This window comes from Piliocolobus tephrosceles, unplaced genomic scaffold (assembly GCF_002776525.5).
Source record: "Piliocolobus tephrosceles isolate RC106 unplaced genomic scaffold, ASM277652v3 unscaffolded_43562, whole genome shotgun sequence".
Taxonomy (NCBI): Eukaryota; Metazoa; Chordata; class Mammalia; order Primates; family Cercopithecidae; genus Piliocolobus; species Piliocolobus tephrosceles.
The window spans coordinates 11,108-27,946 of record NW_022328268.1 but is presented as its reverse complement, the minus strand read 5'-3'; the positions used below and the strand labels follow the sequence as shown (position 1 = coordinate 27,946).

The 16,839-nt window shown below is 52.5% G+C and overlaps 1 protein-coding gene across 1 annotated transcript; it reads left to right on the top strand.

Annotated features, from left to right (window-relative positions):
- The first annotated feature begins 6,756 nt into the window (after window positions 1–6,756).
- LOC113224067 (retinol dehydrogenase 8) lies at window positions 6,757–14,343 on the top strand. The gene is made up of 6 exons (XM_026453358.1): window positions 6,757–6,868; window positions 10,470–10,628; window positions 12,179–12,358; window positions 13,302–13,395; window positions 13,849–14,032; window positions 14,128–14,343. The coding sequence occupies exons 1-6, from the start codon at window positions 6,766–6,768 to the stop codon at window positions 14,341–14,343; spliced, it is 936 nt and encodes a 311-aa protein (XP_026309143.1). The 5' UTR covers window positions 6,757–6,765.
- The last annotated feature ends 2,496 nt before the right edge of the window (window positions 14,344–16,839 follow it).

Sequence of the window (16,839 nt, the reverse complement as noted above, 5' to 3'; positions counted from 1 at the left end):
CTGACTTTCCCCTCTGACCTCCTTCCTGTGACTGTCCCCTTTGACCTCTTCCCTCTGACTTTCCCCTCTAATCTCCTCCCTTTGACGCTCTCCTCCAACCTCCTCCCTCTGAGCCTCCCCTCTGATCTCTCCTCTGACTTTTCCTTCTGACCTCCTCCCTCTGACTTTCCCCTCTGACCTCCTCCCTCTGACTTTCCCTTCTGACCTCCTCCCTCTGACTTTCCCTTCTGATCTCCTCCCTCTGACTTTCCCCTCTGACCTCTACCCTCTGACTACGCCCGACCTTCTCCCACTGCCTATCCTGATCTCCTCCACCTGACCCATGACCTCCTCGTTTCACCTCTCTGATCTTCTTCTTCTGATCAGCTGCCTCCAATAACCTCCAGACCTCCCCTGTCTGACCCTGTCCCTCTTTCATCCCAGCTGAGGAAAGCACTTGTCTGGCCCAACAGTTCCTAATCTAGGCCACGCTACCAGCCCCACCCCGAAAAGCAGCCCAGCCAGTGCTAAGTGGAACCACATGGCTTGGGCAGGGGCGGGTGGGGGCTTCCCTTGGGCCCTGAGCCCCCTGTCTGATTTCCCCCTCCCCCCACCCTCAGCAAACTGTCCCACTGACCCCCTGCCCCAGCCTCTTGGCAGGAGCTAGATTCTTCTGAATCTGCCATGACCTCACCCCTGGGGGCGGCTCTGCTGATCTCACCACGGGGAGCTGGGGCGGGGGGGGCGGGTAAGATGTTGGGGAGGCAGGGGCTTGGATGAAGGACCCCGATTCCCACTCTTCCTAGGTCAGAGCCCTCATTTTCCAGACTCCTCAGAGGCCTGTGTCAGCCTCTGTTTCCTCTTGCCTCCAATCTCCTTCTCTCCCCATCCCTGCCCGCCCTCTCTCTGTCCCACTTTCTGTGCTGGGTCTTTCCAGGCCTCTGTCTGCGTCCAAGTCTCTCTCTCTCTCTCTCTCTCTCGTTCTCTCATTCTCTCTCTCTCTTTTTTCAATCTCTCTCTCTCCACTCGCCTTCCCAAACCCATCACCCCAGCCCCCATCTCTAATTGCCTGTTTTGTGGCTGGGCTGTCATTAAGAGAAATCTGGGTTGCGGTCCCCTGGGGCTGAGATCTGGGCTCCCAGGCTCTGCTGACCACAAGAGTCACTTCCCCACGGAGCAATCATCCCAGCTGCCCCATCTCAGGCTGGGGCCCAGGGGAGGATTGAGATCAACGACCTCACCCAGCCTGAGGCTCTCCCCTGACCCGCACACTACCCTCTCTGCAGAGGAAAGAGGGTCTTCCCTCAACTACCACTCATTTACAGTAGGAAAGTCCTTCCCAGCATCCAACTCAAAGATATCCTGCTTGAAACTTGTGTCCCTTCTGGAATGACCTTTCAGAAACTGACTGCCCTTTCTTTTCATAGCTGGCATTATGACAAAAAGGCACAGAAGCGGCATTGAGTCCTGCCTACGGGGACAGAGGGTGGGGGGTCTGTCAGGGGCCCAACTTGCCTCCTGCCACTCTCCCCTGTGCTGGTCAGGGCCCCCAGGGGGATCTTGGCTGGGGTCTGGGATGTGAAGGGACAGAGGCAGGAGCTGAGTCAGGGCATGGCTGGGAATCCCCCAGGTGTGCGGTGTGTGTGCAAATATGTATATGTGCATGAGATTGTACAAGCGTGGGTGAGTCCGAATGAGCCAGGCAGAGAATAGCTGGGCATGTCATTTCTCCAGGTGTCAATGTGTGCAAATATTTTGCTTCTAATGGAGGGATTAGGTGCAGTTACTTGACGCGTGGCCATGTAACGCTTGCAGCGAGCTTGCAGGTGTGTCTGTGACTGTAACACCTGGGACTTCTGGTGGGGGCGTGCCGTTCTGTGTGAGAGTGTGACCCAGTCAGAGAGTGGGTGATGGGTTGTGAATGTTGACAGTGTTTGTTCGGCTGTCAGGGGCAGCATGTGTGAGAATCTGAGCGCGTGGGAGGGTCATAAAAGCTGGAACCATTTGGCGGGTGACTGGAGAGGGTTGCCTGGACACGGTGTTTCACATTCCTCGAGTCCCAGGGGACTTATATTCAGAGTGGATGCCTGAGATTGCACGACCATGTGGATGTGTGAGCGTGGGAATGCGGAATAGTCCAATCAGGGATTAACCATATGGACAGGCACCTTCCTGGACTTCAAAGTAAGAAGTGTGCTGTGGGGTGTGTGTGTGTGTGTGTGTGTGTGTGTGTGTGTTGGGAGACTGAGCTCACCTTAGAAAGGGATTTCCAGGAGAGCCTAGTCTGAGGTCTCTCAGATCAGGGAAGCCCCAGGGAGCCACGCCATCCCCTGACTACCGGAGCGCCCCCTACTCCTAACCCTGCGGGGCGGGACAGGGCGCCCAGCCAGATGCGCGCAGCTGGGCGTGCGTCAGCGCTGACTCACCCATCCGGCGGCCCCCGGGACCCCTTGGGGGCCCCTGAGAAATTCCTCGGAAAAAACACCCAAGGCTCCAGCAGCTGGGGTGGGGGGTGGGGAGCAACTTCCACTCCCGCGCCGCCCTGCGCCCCGCCCCGCCTCGCCCCTCACCGCGCCCTCCCCGAGGCCCTGTCCATGGTGCTGATCGCGGCTCTGGGGACCGCGGGGTGGGGGAGGGGCGACAGGGAGGGAGGGGAGGAGACGGGCACTCGCCAATTTGGGGCAGAGGAGGGAAAGGGAGAATGGGGTGAAGCCATTTAAAGAGATGCAAAAGAAACTATGGGTTCCCGAAGAGCTCCCCCATACTCGTCCCCATTCACCTTCATCCTCATGGGCAATTATTTGCACCCAAAAATCACAACTACACCCCTCATGGGGCACTCAGAGACACATAATCACACGCATAACCACACACACGGTTGCCCTCGAAAATCAGCACATAGACAAACGCACAAGTGCATACTCACCTGTCGCAATACACACCCTCCCAGCAATGCCCTGTCACTCACAGTCACACTATCGCCATCAACTTCCACATGCGAGCACCCAAGCAATTTCACTCCAAATGCACAGACATGCTACACACACATACACACACGCACACACCTGCACATTGCATGCATTCCCACGCGCTCGCCAGAAAACGCAGTCACACATCCCCACCTCTACCCCCGAACTGTCACACACCCACAAATCACCCAGAGTCGGACACTCATGCGCCCACATCACACCGGGACCCCACGCTGCGCCCACGTCCTCCCCCTCCACGCCTCGCTCTTTTAGGCCCTCTCTGAGTCGTGGACCCTGTGTCCCATCTCTTCCCTCCCGGCTCACCGGCCTGCGTCCCCGGCAGAAGCTGCAGCGCGGCCAGGAGCAGGCAGAGACCGGCCCGCGGCTGGCCCAGGCCCCGGCGGTTCCCCATCCCGGCGGGGCCCACGGGCAAGGCGGGGGACCAGTCGGGGCGGTTGCCGGGCGCGGCGACTCCTCGGGCTCGGTGCAGTCACTCGCGGCGCCCGCTCCTCTCGGGGTCTGCGGGAAACTGCCCGAGACCCCGCCCTGGCCTCGCCCTGCGCTCCAGCGCCTGGCCAGGCGGGGCTCCTTGGAGGGGGAGCGCTGACAGCTGGACTGGGAAGTTGGGAAACTTTGTGCTGAGCGCTGATTGGTCGGCTGGTGTGGAGCCCAGCGCCAGGAGCTGGGTTGTTCCTGCCCCACCCCACAGTGGAGGAGAAGGGTCACTCCCACCCAGTCCTGGAGTTCGAGGGTTCCAGCCCTACCCCGAACCTTTTCGGCCTAGCAGATCCCCTCAAAGGAGAGCTTAGCCTCATTCAAACCTTCAGCCTCCATCCGGGCCCTGGAAAAGGGGGAGGTGCAGGTTTATACCAAATCTTTTTTTATTTTCTTTTATTTTTACATTTTATTTTGGACACAGGGTCTTGATCTGTCACCCAAGCTGGAGTACAGTGGCCCAATCATAGCTCACTGCAGCTTCCAACTCCTGGGTTCAAGCCATCCACCTGCTCCAGCCTCCAGAGAAGCAGGTACCACAGGCACACACTGCCACACCTAACTAATTTAAAAATGTATATATTTTTGTAGAGACTGGGGTCTTGAACTTCTGGTTTCAAGCAATCCTTCAGCCTTGCCCTCCCAAAGCGCTGGCATTACAGGCATGAGCCACCTCCCCTGGCACCAAGTCCTTTCTGCCTCACTCAGGCCCCCAAGTGGGGTCCCAATCTCACCCCAAACTCTCATTCACCTACTTGCTTTATCCTCAGTCCCTTAGTTATACAATAGGAGGTACCAGCCTCAGCCCCAGAGCCTTTCCTTCAGGTCCCTAAGCGGTCCTGATCCCACCTCAAACCTCACCCCAGATCCCAAAATGTGGTCCCCAGTCTTACTCCAAACCTTAATCTCTCCACTGAAATCCCTGAGTCATGTGTCCTGGTCCCAAATTCTCACCACAGATCCCAAAACACAGTTTTCACTTTCCCCCAAATTATTGATTCCTCAAATAAAGGGTCTTATCTCCATCCCTAACCCTCATCTCCCCCGACCCCATACCAGGTCTCCAGTCGATGCCCTGGCCCCAATCCCAAATCCCCACCAAATGGGGGAGTCTGAGCTGGGTGCGGTGGCTCACGCCTGTAGTCCCAGCACTTTTGAGAGGCTGAGGCAGGCAGATCGCTTGAGTCCAGGGGTTAGAGGCCAGCTGGCTAACATGGCGAAACCCCATCTCTACTAAAAATACAAAAATTAGCCAGGCATTGTGGCTGGCCCCTGTAGTCCCAACTACTTGGGAGGCTGAGGTGGGAGGATCACTTGAACCAGGGAGATGGAGGTTGCAGAGAGCTGAGGTTGTGCCACTGCACTCCAGCCTGGGCAACAGAGCAAGACTCTATCTGTCTCGGGGACGGGAAAAAAAAAAGGCCCAGGGGTGGTGGGAAATCTGTCCCTGTTGCAAAGCAACGCACAGTCACGGGGAGGAAGGGGTGGATTCTTGCCATTCTTGGGATGAGGCAGAGGCCCCCCTCACTGTGCTGGGACCCCCACCTCCAGCATGAAGAGGCCCCCAGGAGGTCAAATAGAGCTTTTATGCAATTGGACAAGCGCAGACACGCAGGATGTGAGGGTGCTTCCCCAGGGAGGGGAGGAACCAAGAGGCGTATCCTGAGCCCTGAACTGCTCCCCGAACCCTGCTCCCCCCACCCCCGCCCCAGGGGAAGAGGGAGACGCCAGCAGTGCCTCCCTCCCAGTCTCTGACTCCCCAGACAAAGAGTCTCTGTGTCCTTGAAGAGGAGGGGGTGGAGCCCCATCAGGCCTGAGGGGGAGACAGGGCCCCCCAGGGTGGGAGGAGGAGAGGGAATCTCTGTAAGCCGCACCTCCTCCCACCCCAGGGACATCTGAAGCTGAGACTTCTCCAACTAAAAGGCTCTCACAAAATTTCTGCCTGCCCTGCCTTGCTGGAAGTTCTTCCTGTAGTCTAACTACATCTTCTGACAGTTCTACACCCCTTCCCTCTATGAAACAACATTTCTGGATCCGCGTTCTCTGTCTCCTTCTCTCACTCTCTCCCTTCAATCAGAGATTCTTCACCCAGAATAAGATACTAATTCCCCCCAACTTTCACAGAAACTCTCCCCAGCCCTAAATAATTTATACTCGGCTGGGTTCAGTGGCTCACGCTTGTAATCCCAGCACTTTGGGAGGCTAAGGCCGCTGGACCACTTGAGGTCAGGAGTTCAAGACCGGCCTGGCCAACATGGAGAAACCTCATCTCTATTAAAAATACAAAAATTAACTGCGTGTGGTGGCACACACCTGTAGTCCCAGCTACTTGGGAGGCTGAGATAGGAGAATCGCTTGACCCTGGAAAACGGAGGTTGTAGTGAGCCGAGATTGCACCACTGCACTCCAGCCTGGGTGACAAGAGCAAGACTTTGTCTCAAAATAATAGTAATAATAATAATAATTTACACTCATAATAAAAATTAAAAATTAAGAAAACAGTTACAAATGTCCAAGGCAGGAGGATCACTTGAGGCCAAGAGTTGGAGACCAGTCTGGGCAACAGAGCAAGGTCCCATGTCTAAAAACAAAATAAATTTAAAAATCAGCTGGGCATGGTAGTGCGTGCCGGTAGCCCCATCTACTCTGGAGGCTGAGGTGGGAGGATCGCTTGAGGCTGCGGTGAGCTATGGTGGTGCCACTGCACTGCAGCCTGAGTGACAGAGCAAGACGCTGTCTCTTAAAAACAAACAAACAAAAACCAGTGATGTGTATAGTAGGTGTGGAGAAGAAATTTTTGGCAGATGAAGAAAATGAGGTGCAGAGAGGATTTAAGAGATTCTCTCTTTTTTTTTTTGAGACGGAGTCTTGCTCTGTCGCCCAGGCTAGAGTGCAGTGGCCGGATCTCAGCTCACCGCAACCTCTGCCTCCTGGGTTCACGCCATTCTCCTGCCTCAGCCTCCCGAGTGGCTGGGACCACAGGCGCCCACCACCTCGCCCGGCTAATTTTTTGTATTTTTAGTAGAGACGGGGTTTCACCGTGTTAGCCAGGAGGGTCTCGATCTCCTGACCTCGTGATCCGCCCATCTCGGCCTCCCAAAGTGCTGGGATTACAGGCTTGAGCCACCGCGCCCGGCCAAGAGATTCTCTCTTACGGCCTGTTCAGGGTCAGTCCAGAATTGAGGGTCTCCTGGGGAGGGCGGAGGCTTTGCCGTGCAGGGGATCTGTGGGAGGGGGTTAGGAGGGAGCAGATGAGCCCGGGATGAATGGTCAGAGTCAGGTGCTGCCCAGCGGAGGTCACGCGTCCAGGGAGGGGATCAACATGGCCGCTGCACCCCGGACTGTGTTGATCTCCGGCTGCTCGTCAGGAATTGGTCTGGAACTTGCTGTGCAGCTGGCCCATGACCCCAAGAAGCGTTACCAGGGTAAGAGGCGCAGGGCAGCGCTAGGAGGCAGCAGGGTGGACACGGCTTCCCCAACACCGTCTCCCCTACCCATCTCTCCCAGCTGTACTTGTGGGCTTGGGGGGACTCAGGATGCATGCGGTCTTCCTCTCCCTCCAGGAATCATCCCCTCATCCTACAAATATTTCTCGAGCACCTTCTGGGTGTTCTGAATGCTGGCAACACAACTGGGGATGAAATAGACAAAAATCTCAGCCCTTGGGATGGTGTCAGGCGGGGAGGAGAGGGAGAATGGGTGACAAACAGATAAAAAGAAATTGTTGCTATATCTGGTGGGAATAAGTGCTAAGAAACAAAATAAAGCATGCTGAGAGTGGCAGGGGGTGGGTGGGTGGTATTTTTAGAAGGGTTTCACTAGGGCATTTCCTAGATTGGCATAATCACTACCCTGATGCTCACTCCTCCACAGTCTCCCCAGATTACTGCTTTTACTGAGATAAGCTTCTTAAGGGCTCCTGACCTTGGGGGTTGAAGGGATGGCCTTCTAGTTCTAAGAACTTGCCCTTTTGCAGCTCTGGAATAAATCCCTGGGACCTGCATCCTAACCAACCAGGAGAACCCCTGACCCAGAGGGAGCATGCTGGAGCCAAAGTGGGCAAAGGGTTGTTACTTACAAGGAAGCGACTGGGGGTGAGGGCATTGCCCCAGTTGGCAGGGCTGCTTCTCCCAGCCCTCTGCCCTCTGTTTCAGAGACACACACAGCTTTGAGCATGAGAGCCGGAACGGCAGTGTGCAGGGAATAACGTGCGTTCCTGTGGGCGGGCAGATGGGTGTATTAAACTGCTGGAGGCTAATGTTTACAGAGCTTTTACAATGCACCACGCTGCATTCTAAGTGCCCTGAATCCAGAAAGTCGTTTAATCCTCACATCATACCTGTGAGGCGGGCACTATCATCCACCCCATTTTATTATTATTTTATTATTTATTTATTTTGAGTCAGAGTCTTGCTCTGTCGCCCAGGTTGAGTGCAGTGGCGCATCTTGGCTCAGTGCAGCCCCCACCTCCCACATTCAAGTGATTTTCATGCTTCAGTCTCCTGAGTTTCTGGGATTAAGGCATGAGCCACCACACCCGGCTAATTTTTTGTATTTTTAATAGGCGAGGTTTCACCATGTTGGCCAGACTGGGCTCAAACTCCTGGCCTCAGGTGATCTGCCCACCTGGGCCTCCCAAAGTGCTGGGATTACAGGCATGAGCCACTGTGCCTGGCCTGCCCCATTTCAGAAACGAGGAAACAAAGATGCAGACTGTCAAAGGTCTTTGCTCAAGGTCTCCCAGCTGCAAAGTGGCAGAGCTGCGATTTGAACTCAGGCATCCTATCCTTTGCACCCATGTTTCCCACTATATCACCTGTAGATGCAAGTGACCCCATTCATGTGCCTGCTACCCACGAATCACACTGGCCCGAAGACAAGAGGCAAATGCCCCCAGGAGTGTTCTGGGTGATTATGGTTGCACACATTGGGGGATATCAAACATGCATGCTGGTGCATGTGCAGACATGGTACATATGCTGAGGTCCTGCTTAAGAGCATACGTTTGAGGCTGGGCACAGTAGCTCATGTCTGTAATTTCAGCACTTTCGGAGGCCGAGGTGGACAGATCACCTGAGGTCAGGAGTTTGAGACCAGCCTGGCCAACATGGTGAAACCTTGTCTCTACTAAAAATACAAAAATTGGCCAGGTATGGTGGTTCATGCCTGTAACCCCAGCACTTTGGGAGGCCAAGGTGGGTGGATCACGAGGTCAGGAGATCGAGACCATCCTGGCTAACACGGTGAAACCCCGTCTCTATTAAAAAATACAAAAAACTACCCGGGCGAGATGGCGGGTGCCTGTAGTCCCAGCTACTCGGGAGGCTGAGGCAGGAGAATGGCGCGAACCTGGGAGGCGGAGCTTGCAGTGACCGGAGATCAGGCTACTGCACTACAGCCTGGGTGACAGAGCGAGACTCTGTCTCAGTCAACCAATCAATCAATAAAAATACAAAAATTAGCTGGGCATGGTGGCAGGTACCTGTAATCCCAGCTACTTGAGAGGCTAAGGCAAGAGAATCGCTTGAACCAGGAGACAGAGGTTGCAGTGAGCCGAGATTTCGCTACTGTATTCCATTCTGGGTGACAAGAGCGAGACTCCATTTCAGAAAAAAAAAAAAAAAAAAAGAAAAAGGAAAAAAGAGGATAAGCTTGGCCAGGCTCTGTGGCTCTTTGGCTTCTGATGCCTATACTCCCAGCACTTTGGGAGGACGAAGTGGACAGATCACCTGAGGTTTGAGACCAGCCTGACCAATATGGTGAAACCCCATATCTACTAAAAATCCAAAAGATTAGCTGGGTGTAGCGGCAGGCACCTGTAATCCCACCTACTCGGGAGGTTGAGGCAGGGGAATCACCTGAACCCAGGAGGTAGAAGTGGCAGTGAGCAGAGATCGCGGCCCTGCACTCCAGACTGGGTAACAAACGAGAGTGAAACTTCGTCTCAAAATATTGGCTATTCACTTCAGTGTTCATGTATGTGTGTATGTTGGCTATAGGTATGTATGCATTTTTTTCATGGCAGTCTGTTTTATGTTTGTGTATTTTATTGTCTTACCTACTAGGCTATAAATTCCATGAAGGCAGAAAGGTTATCTTATTTATTTATTTATTTATTTGTTTGTTTGTTTGTTTATTTATTTTGAGACAGAGTCTCGCTCTGTTGCCAGGCTGGAGTTCAGTAGCATGATCTTAGCTCACTGCAACCTCCTCTACCTCCCAGATTCAAGCGATTCTCCTGCCTCAGCCTCCTGAGTAACTGGGATTACAGGTGTGTGCCACCACACCCAGCTAATCTTTGTATTTTTAATAGAGACGAACTTTCACCACTTTGGCCAGGATGGTCTCGATCTCTTGACCTTGTGATCTGCCCACCTCGGCCTCCCAGAGGGCTGGGATTACACGTGTGAGCTACCCCGGCCTTATTTTTTTATTTTTTGAGACAGGATCTCACTCTGTTATCCAGGCTGTAGTGCAGTGGCTCCAACTCAGCTCACTGCAGCCTCAACCTCCAGGGCTCAAGTAATCCTCCCACCACAGCCTCCCAAGTAGCCAGGACTATAGGTGGGGGCCACCCACCACACCTGGTAAATTTGTATATGTAATTTTTTTGTAGAGATGGGATCTCGCTATACTTCCCAGGCTGGTCTCAAACTCCTGGGGTCAAGCAATCCTCCTACCTAGGCCTCCCAAAGTGCTGGGATTACAGGCTTGCGCCACCACACCTGGTGACTTTATCTTATTTCATGCCATAGTCTCAGCACCTAGAATAGGGCATAGTGTATAGTAGATGCTCAATAAATGCCTGTTGAACTCATGGTTGGAAGGAGGGATACAGGTACGTGGATGACGCATGTACCTGTATGTACACAAGTGTGCACTTGTTGGCTGAGTGATAAATGTAGGTGTGTGAACTTGTGGGTTTCCATCTCTTTGCGACTTCTAATACAAGATCACAGAAATGTGGAGCCCACACCAAGGGGAAAGGAACTTAGCGCCTGTCCCTGCTCTACTCTCTGCCCCCAGTGGTGGCCACCATGAGGGACCTGGGGAAGAAGGAGACATTGGAGGCAGCTGCTGGGGAGGCTTTGGGGCAGACCCTCACCGTGGCCCAGCTGGACGTGTGCAGTGACGAGTCCGTGGCTCAGTGTCTCAGCTGTATCCAGGGAGAAGTGGACGTGCTGGGTGAGACTTCGCAGCCCCTGATTCACTAAGCCCCATCCTGGTCTGAGTATAGACCCTCAATACGGCAAGGTCTGAGCACCAGCTCTCTGGCTTCTTCAGCAATCTCTGAGCCTGGACAGAAGGGGTAGACCCGTTGGCCAACAGGGGTAGACCAGTTGATCCTACCAATTGATTTATTAAGGGCTGGGTGCTGTGGCTCATACCTGTAATCCTAGCACTTTGGGAGGCTGAGACAGGAGGACTGCTTGAGCCCAGCAGCTCAAGACCAGCAAAACAGTGGTGAGACTTTGACTCTACAAAAAAATTAAGAATTAACCAGGTATAGTGGTGCATGCCTAATTCCAGCTACTCAGGAGGCCAAGGTGGGAGGATCACTAGAGCCCAGGGGTTTGAGGCTGCAGTGAGTTATGATAGAGCCAGTCTGGGAGACAGAGCAAGACCTTGTCTCAAAAATCAAAATTTTTTGTTTTTTCTTGAGATGGATTCTTGCTCTGCGCCCAGGCTGGAGTGTGGTGGCGTGATCTCGGCTCACTGCAACCTCCACCCCCCAGGTTCAAGCAATTCTCCTGCCTCGCCTCTTGAGTAGCTGGGATTACATGTGCCTGCCACCATGCCCAGCTAATTTTTGTATTTTTCGTAGAGGCGAGGTTTCACCATGTTGGCCAGGCTGGTCTCAAACTCCTGACCTGAAGTGATCCGCCCACCTCGGCCTCCCAGAGTGCTGGAATTACAGGCGTGCACCACCGCACCTGGCCAAAAATCTTTTTTTTTTTTTTTTTTTTTTTTGAGATTGAATTTAACTCTTGCTGCCTAGGCTAGAGTGCAATGGCGCAATCTCGGCTCACTGCAACCTCCACCTCCCGGGTTCAAGTGATTCTCCTGCCTCAGCCTCCCAAGTAGCTGAGATTACAGGCATGCACCACCACACCCGGCTAATTTTGTATTTTTAGTAGAGACGAGGTTTCTCCATGTTCGTCAGGCTGGTCTCGAAGGCTGACCTCAGGTGATCCACTCATCTTGGCCTCCCAAAGTGCTGGGATTACAGGCATGAGCCACCATGCCTGGCCCAAAAATCAATTTTTTTTAAATAAAAATATTAGAGACACTAGTAACAATCTGAGGCCTAGGGGTGGGGCAGATTTTATGGAATGGAAATTCTCATATATGGAGAAAGTCATATGTGGTTGGGAAAATTACTTGGATGAGTCACTTGGGGAAGACAGCATGATGCAGAAATAAGTCATAAGGTCCCCAACCTTCGCAGGAAGGTGGGTGTCACTGTCTTGATGCAATTTGGGGTCAGAATTGAATTGCTCATGGATTAAGGGGGCCACTATTCCCAGCAGCCCTTCCTCCCACTCAGGGCTGAGGATACCCTATGACAAATGCTAAACTGTGTTTAAAGATCACCAAGATTTCATATTTGTCCACCCAAGATACCCTGGACTGGCCTTGGACTTGGAGTACGGGGTGGGGTGATTCAGGGGGTGTTGGAAGTAATGCTAGAAGGGTAAGGGACTTTAAGGTAACCTTAGTACCTCTTCTCTTAGTGAATAATGCTGGAATGGGTCTGGTGGGGCCCCTGGAGGGGCTCAGCCTTGCTGCCATGCAGAATGTCTTTGACACCAACTTTTTTGGAGCTGTCCGTCTCGTCAAAGCTGTACTTCCAGGCATGAAGAGGAGGCGGCAGGGCCACATCGTGGTGATCAGCAGTGTCATGGGGCTGCAGGGTGAGCTGTGGGGACCCACCCCTGGAAATCCCATCAGCGTCTGATCCTCCCCAGACTGGGAGGATGGTGAATGGGTTTTAGATCATATTCTAAATTAGTGTGGAGCCCAGGCTTGGTGATTCATGCCTGTAATCCTAGCACTTTGGGAGGCTGAGACGGGTGGATTGCCTGAGCTCAGGAGTTCAAGACCACCAGTAAGAACAGGTGAAAGCCTGTTCTTACTAAACTACAAAAAAAAGTCAGCCGCGCATGGTAGCATGTGCCTGTAATCCCAGCTACTCAGGAGGCTGGGGCAGGAGATTCGTTTGACCTCAGGAGGCAGAGGTTGCACTCCAGCCTAGACAACAGGGTGAGACTCCGTCTCCCCTCAACAACAACAACAACAAAATAAATTAAATTTAAAAATCAGCCAAGCATCCTGGTGTGTGCCTGTAGTCCCAGCTACTCAAGAGGCTGAAGTGAGAGGATCGCTTAAGCCCAGGAATTCAAGGCTGTGGTGAGCCGTGATTGCACTACTGCACCCCAGGCTGCAGGACAGAGCAACACCCTATCAAAAAAGAAAAAGAAAGAAAGAGAGAGAGGGAGAGAAGGAAGGAAGGAAGGAAGGAAGGAAGAGAGACAAGGGCCCTAATGAAGAGAAAAATGAAGAGGATCCCCAAGTGGCCCCAAAGGTTTAGAGAATGGAGGGAAATAGGGGAGTTTCCTGGGACCAGGTGGAGCTGGGAGGAGGTGGCACCCGTCACCCGAGAACAACTTCGTTCTGACCCCATATGACCCCATCACACAATTGCATACCCCCCATCATTTGGCACCATGTATCTGCTCTGTCTGCTCTGTCTTTGCTCATGTCCTCTTTGCTCTGTCTCCCAAAGACTCCATCACCCTGGAACCCACAAAGCCCACCTCCCAGACCCCCAAAGAGCTCTCCTTCTGACCCTCACAGGTGTCATCTTCAACGATGTCTATGCAGCCTCCAAGTTCGCCCTGGAGGGATTCTTCGAAAGCCTGGCTATCCAGCTGCTGCAGTTCAACATCTTGTGAGGCGGGCACATGGGCAGAGGGGGCTTGGAGGCAGTGCTGGGGAGATGGGATTGAAAGGGGGAGAGGAGAGATGAAGACAATGAAGCTGGGTGCAGCGGCTCACACCTGTAATTCCAGCGTTTTGAGAGGCTGAAAGGGGAGGATCGCTTGAGGTCAGGAGTTTGAGACCAGCCTGGGCAACATAGTGAGACCCCCATCTCAACCCAAAATGTAAAAATTAGCCAAGGGTGGTGGTGTGTGTACCTGCAGTCCCAGCTGCTCGGAAGGCTGAGGTAGAGGATTGCTTGAACCCAGGAGTTGGAGGTTGTGGTGAGCTATGATCATGCCACTGCACTCCAGCCTGGGCAAGAGAGTGAGACCCTGTATCTTAAAATAAATAAATGAATGGACAAAATAGGTCAGGGAGTGGTTGGGGCATCAGACTGATACTAACCCTGCCCGGTCGCCAGCATCTCCCTGGTGGAACCAGGCCCCGTGGTCACCGAGTTTGAGGGGAAGCTTCTGGCGCAGGTTTCTACAGCTGAGTTCCCAGGCACTGACCCTGACACCCTGCACTACTTCCGGGACCTCTATCTCCCAGCCTCCAGGAAGCTGTTTCGCTCCGTGGGACAGAGCCCACAGGACGTGGTTCAGGTGAGTGAAGGGCCCAGAGCCCCAAGCGGTGGCTCAGGTATGTCGCGGGGTGAAGCCCTCCCTGATTCCCAGGGCTCAGGGGCTCCACTCTGCAGGCCATTGTCAATGTCATCAGCTCGGCTCGGCCACCTCTGCGCCGACAGACCAACGTCCGCTACTCCCCGCTGACCGTGCTCAAAACCGTGGACTCCTCCGGCAGCCTGTATGTGCGAACCACCCACCGCCTCCTCTTCCGCTGTCCACGCCTCCTCAACCTTGGCCTTCAATGTCTGTCCTGCGGCTGCCTCCCAACCCGAGTGCGGCCAAGATGAGCAGAACGGAGCTCACGATCCCCATCCCTGAACAACCAGACCTCTTCATTCCACATCTAATTCAAAGGATGAAAAGACGCTTCATTCATTCATTCTGCAAACTCCCCCTCCCCTGCTCTGTGCCTGGACATGGCTAGAATCCCAGACGGGCCTCAATTTTCAGGCATAGACTCCTCTGCAGTCACAGCTGGAGCAGAGAGAGGGACCCTGGCAACTTGGCCTGGGGAGCCCAGAGCAGGAAGCCGCAGCTGTCTCTGGGAAAGCAAGGGAGGCTTCCTGGAGGAAGGGGCATTGTTATGAGCCTTGAAGGATGAGACAGACCCTGCCACATTCAACCTCGTGACTTCATGATCCTGGGCCTGAGAATACAGGAATAATTCATAACCCACCCGGCACCCCCATGCAGACACCAGAGCTCTGTGGACCAAGGGGACATTCCTGGTCACACACCCCATCAACAAAATGTATTTGAGCACACACCAGCAATGTATGTATATTTTTTCCATTAAATATATAAAAGCTCAATTTCTTAAAATTAAATAAAAACTTAAAAAGACATTTAAACTACTGGCTCCAAAGAGAGAGAGAGCAAGAGAGAGAAAGCAAGCAAGCAAGCCAAGCATGGTGCATCACGCCTGTAATCCCAGCACTTTGGGAGGCCGAGGCAGGTGGATCACTTGAAGCCAGGAGTTTGAGATCAGTTTGGCCAACGTAGTGAAACCCTCTCTCTACTAAAAATACAAAAATTAGCTGGGCATGGTGACAGGCGCCTGTAATCCCAGCTACTCGGGAAGCTGAGGCATGAGAATCACTTGAACCCAGGAGATGGAGGTTGCAGTGAGGCCAAGATGGCGCCACCTCACTCCAGCCTGGACAACAGAGTGACACTCTGTCTCAAAAAAATACAAAAACAAAAACTCACAAATGGATAAGCAGACTTTTGTGTATCCTTAAAAAGGAAGGAAATTCTGACATGTGGGTAAATACTGAGAACACCATGCTGAGTGAAATAAACCAGATAGAACATTCCACTTATCTGAGATGCCTAAAGTAATCAAATTCATAGAGATAGAAAGTCACACAGTGGGTGCCAGGGGCTGAGGACTCCTCTGTGGTCACAGCTGGAGCAGAGAGAGGGACCCTGGCAACTTGGCCTGGGGTGCCCAGAGCAGGAAGCCGCAGCTGTCTCTGGGAAAGCAAGGAAGGCTTCCTGGAGGAAGGGGCATTGTTATGAGCCTTGAAGGATGAGACAGACTCTGCTACATTCAACCTCGTGACTTCATGATCCTGGGCCTGAGAATACAGGAATAATTAATAACCCACCCTGCACCCCCATGCAGACACCAGAGCTCTGTGGACCAAGGGGACATTTTGAATATATACTTTTAAAAACTGAATATATACTTTTTTAATAGTATATACTGAATATATGCTTTTTAAAAATACTTTCAAAAGAAGTTTTTTAAATAGTATATACTGAATATGTACTTTTAAAAAAATACTTTTAAAACCTGAATATACACTTTTTAAAAAACTTTTTCACTAAAAGCAGCATACTATACAAATAAATGTGAATTTCAGTTGTTTCCTTGAATCATGTATACCTTGGAGGATTTTCTTTTTTGAGACAGGGTCTGGCTCTGTGGCCCAGGCTGGAGCGTGGTAGCACAATCTCGGCTCACTGCAACCTCTGCCTGCCGGGTTCAAGCAATTCTCCTACCTTGGCCTCCTGAGTAGCTGGGACTACAGATGTGTGCCACCACACCCGGTTAATTTTTGCATTTTTAGTAGAGACGGGATTTCACCATGTTAGCCAGGCTGGTCTCAAACTCCTGACTGATTCGCCCTCCTTGGCCTCTCAAAGTGCTGCGATTACAGGCATGCGCCACCACTCTCAGCTAATTTTTGTATTTTTAGTAGAGATGGGGTTTCCCCATGTTGGTCAGGCTGGTCTCAAACTCCCAACCTCAGGTGATCCTCCTGCCTCGGCCTCCCAAAGTCCTGGGATTACAGGCATGAGTCACCACACCTGGCCATTATTATTATTTTACTTTTAAATTTCAAGACACAGAAACACAGGACATACTGATAGCACAGTGGCTCAGGCATGTAATCCCAACACTGGGAGGTGGAGGCAAGAGAATCACTTGAGTCCAGGATTTTGAGACCAGCCCGGGCCGCATAGCAAAACCCCATCTCTACAAAAAATTTAAAAAATTAGCCTGGTGTGGTGGCATGTCCCTGTAGTCTCAGTTACTAAGGAGGCTGAAGTGGAAGGATCCCTTGCATCCAGGTGTTGGAGGCTGCAGTAAGCTATGATCGCACCACTGCACTTCAACCTGCTGACTGAGACAGACCCTGTCTTAAATAAATAAATAAATAAATAAATAAAATAAGAAAGGACATACATAGACTGATTCTGTTAAAACTCAGAGACAGTCAAGCCTGTAATCCCAGCACTTTGAGCTTGCAGTGAGCTGAGATCTGGCCACTGCA

Excerpts from the sequence above, each read along its gene's own strand:
- LOC113224067 (XM_026453358.1), top strand. The coding sequence starts at position 6,766 with ATGGCCGCTGCACCCCGGACTGTGTTGATCTCCGGCTGCTCGTCAGGA. Across the intron at positions 10,629-12,178 it reads GGGAGAAGTGGACGTGCTGG|TGAATAATGCTGGAATGGGT; the intron begins GTGAGACTTCGC and ends CTCTTCTCTTAG. Across the intron at positions 14,033-14,127 it reads GCCCACAGGACGTGGTTCAG|GCCATTGTCAATGTCATCAG; the intron begins GTGAGTGAAGGG and ends TCCACTCTGCAG.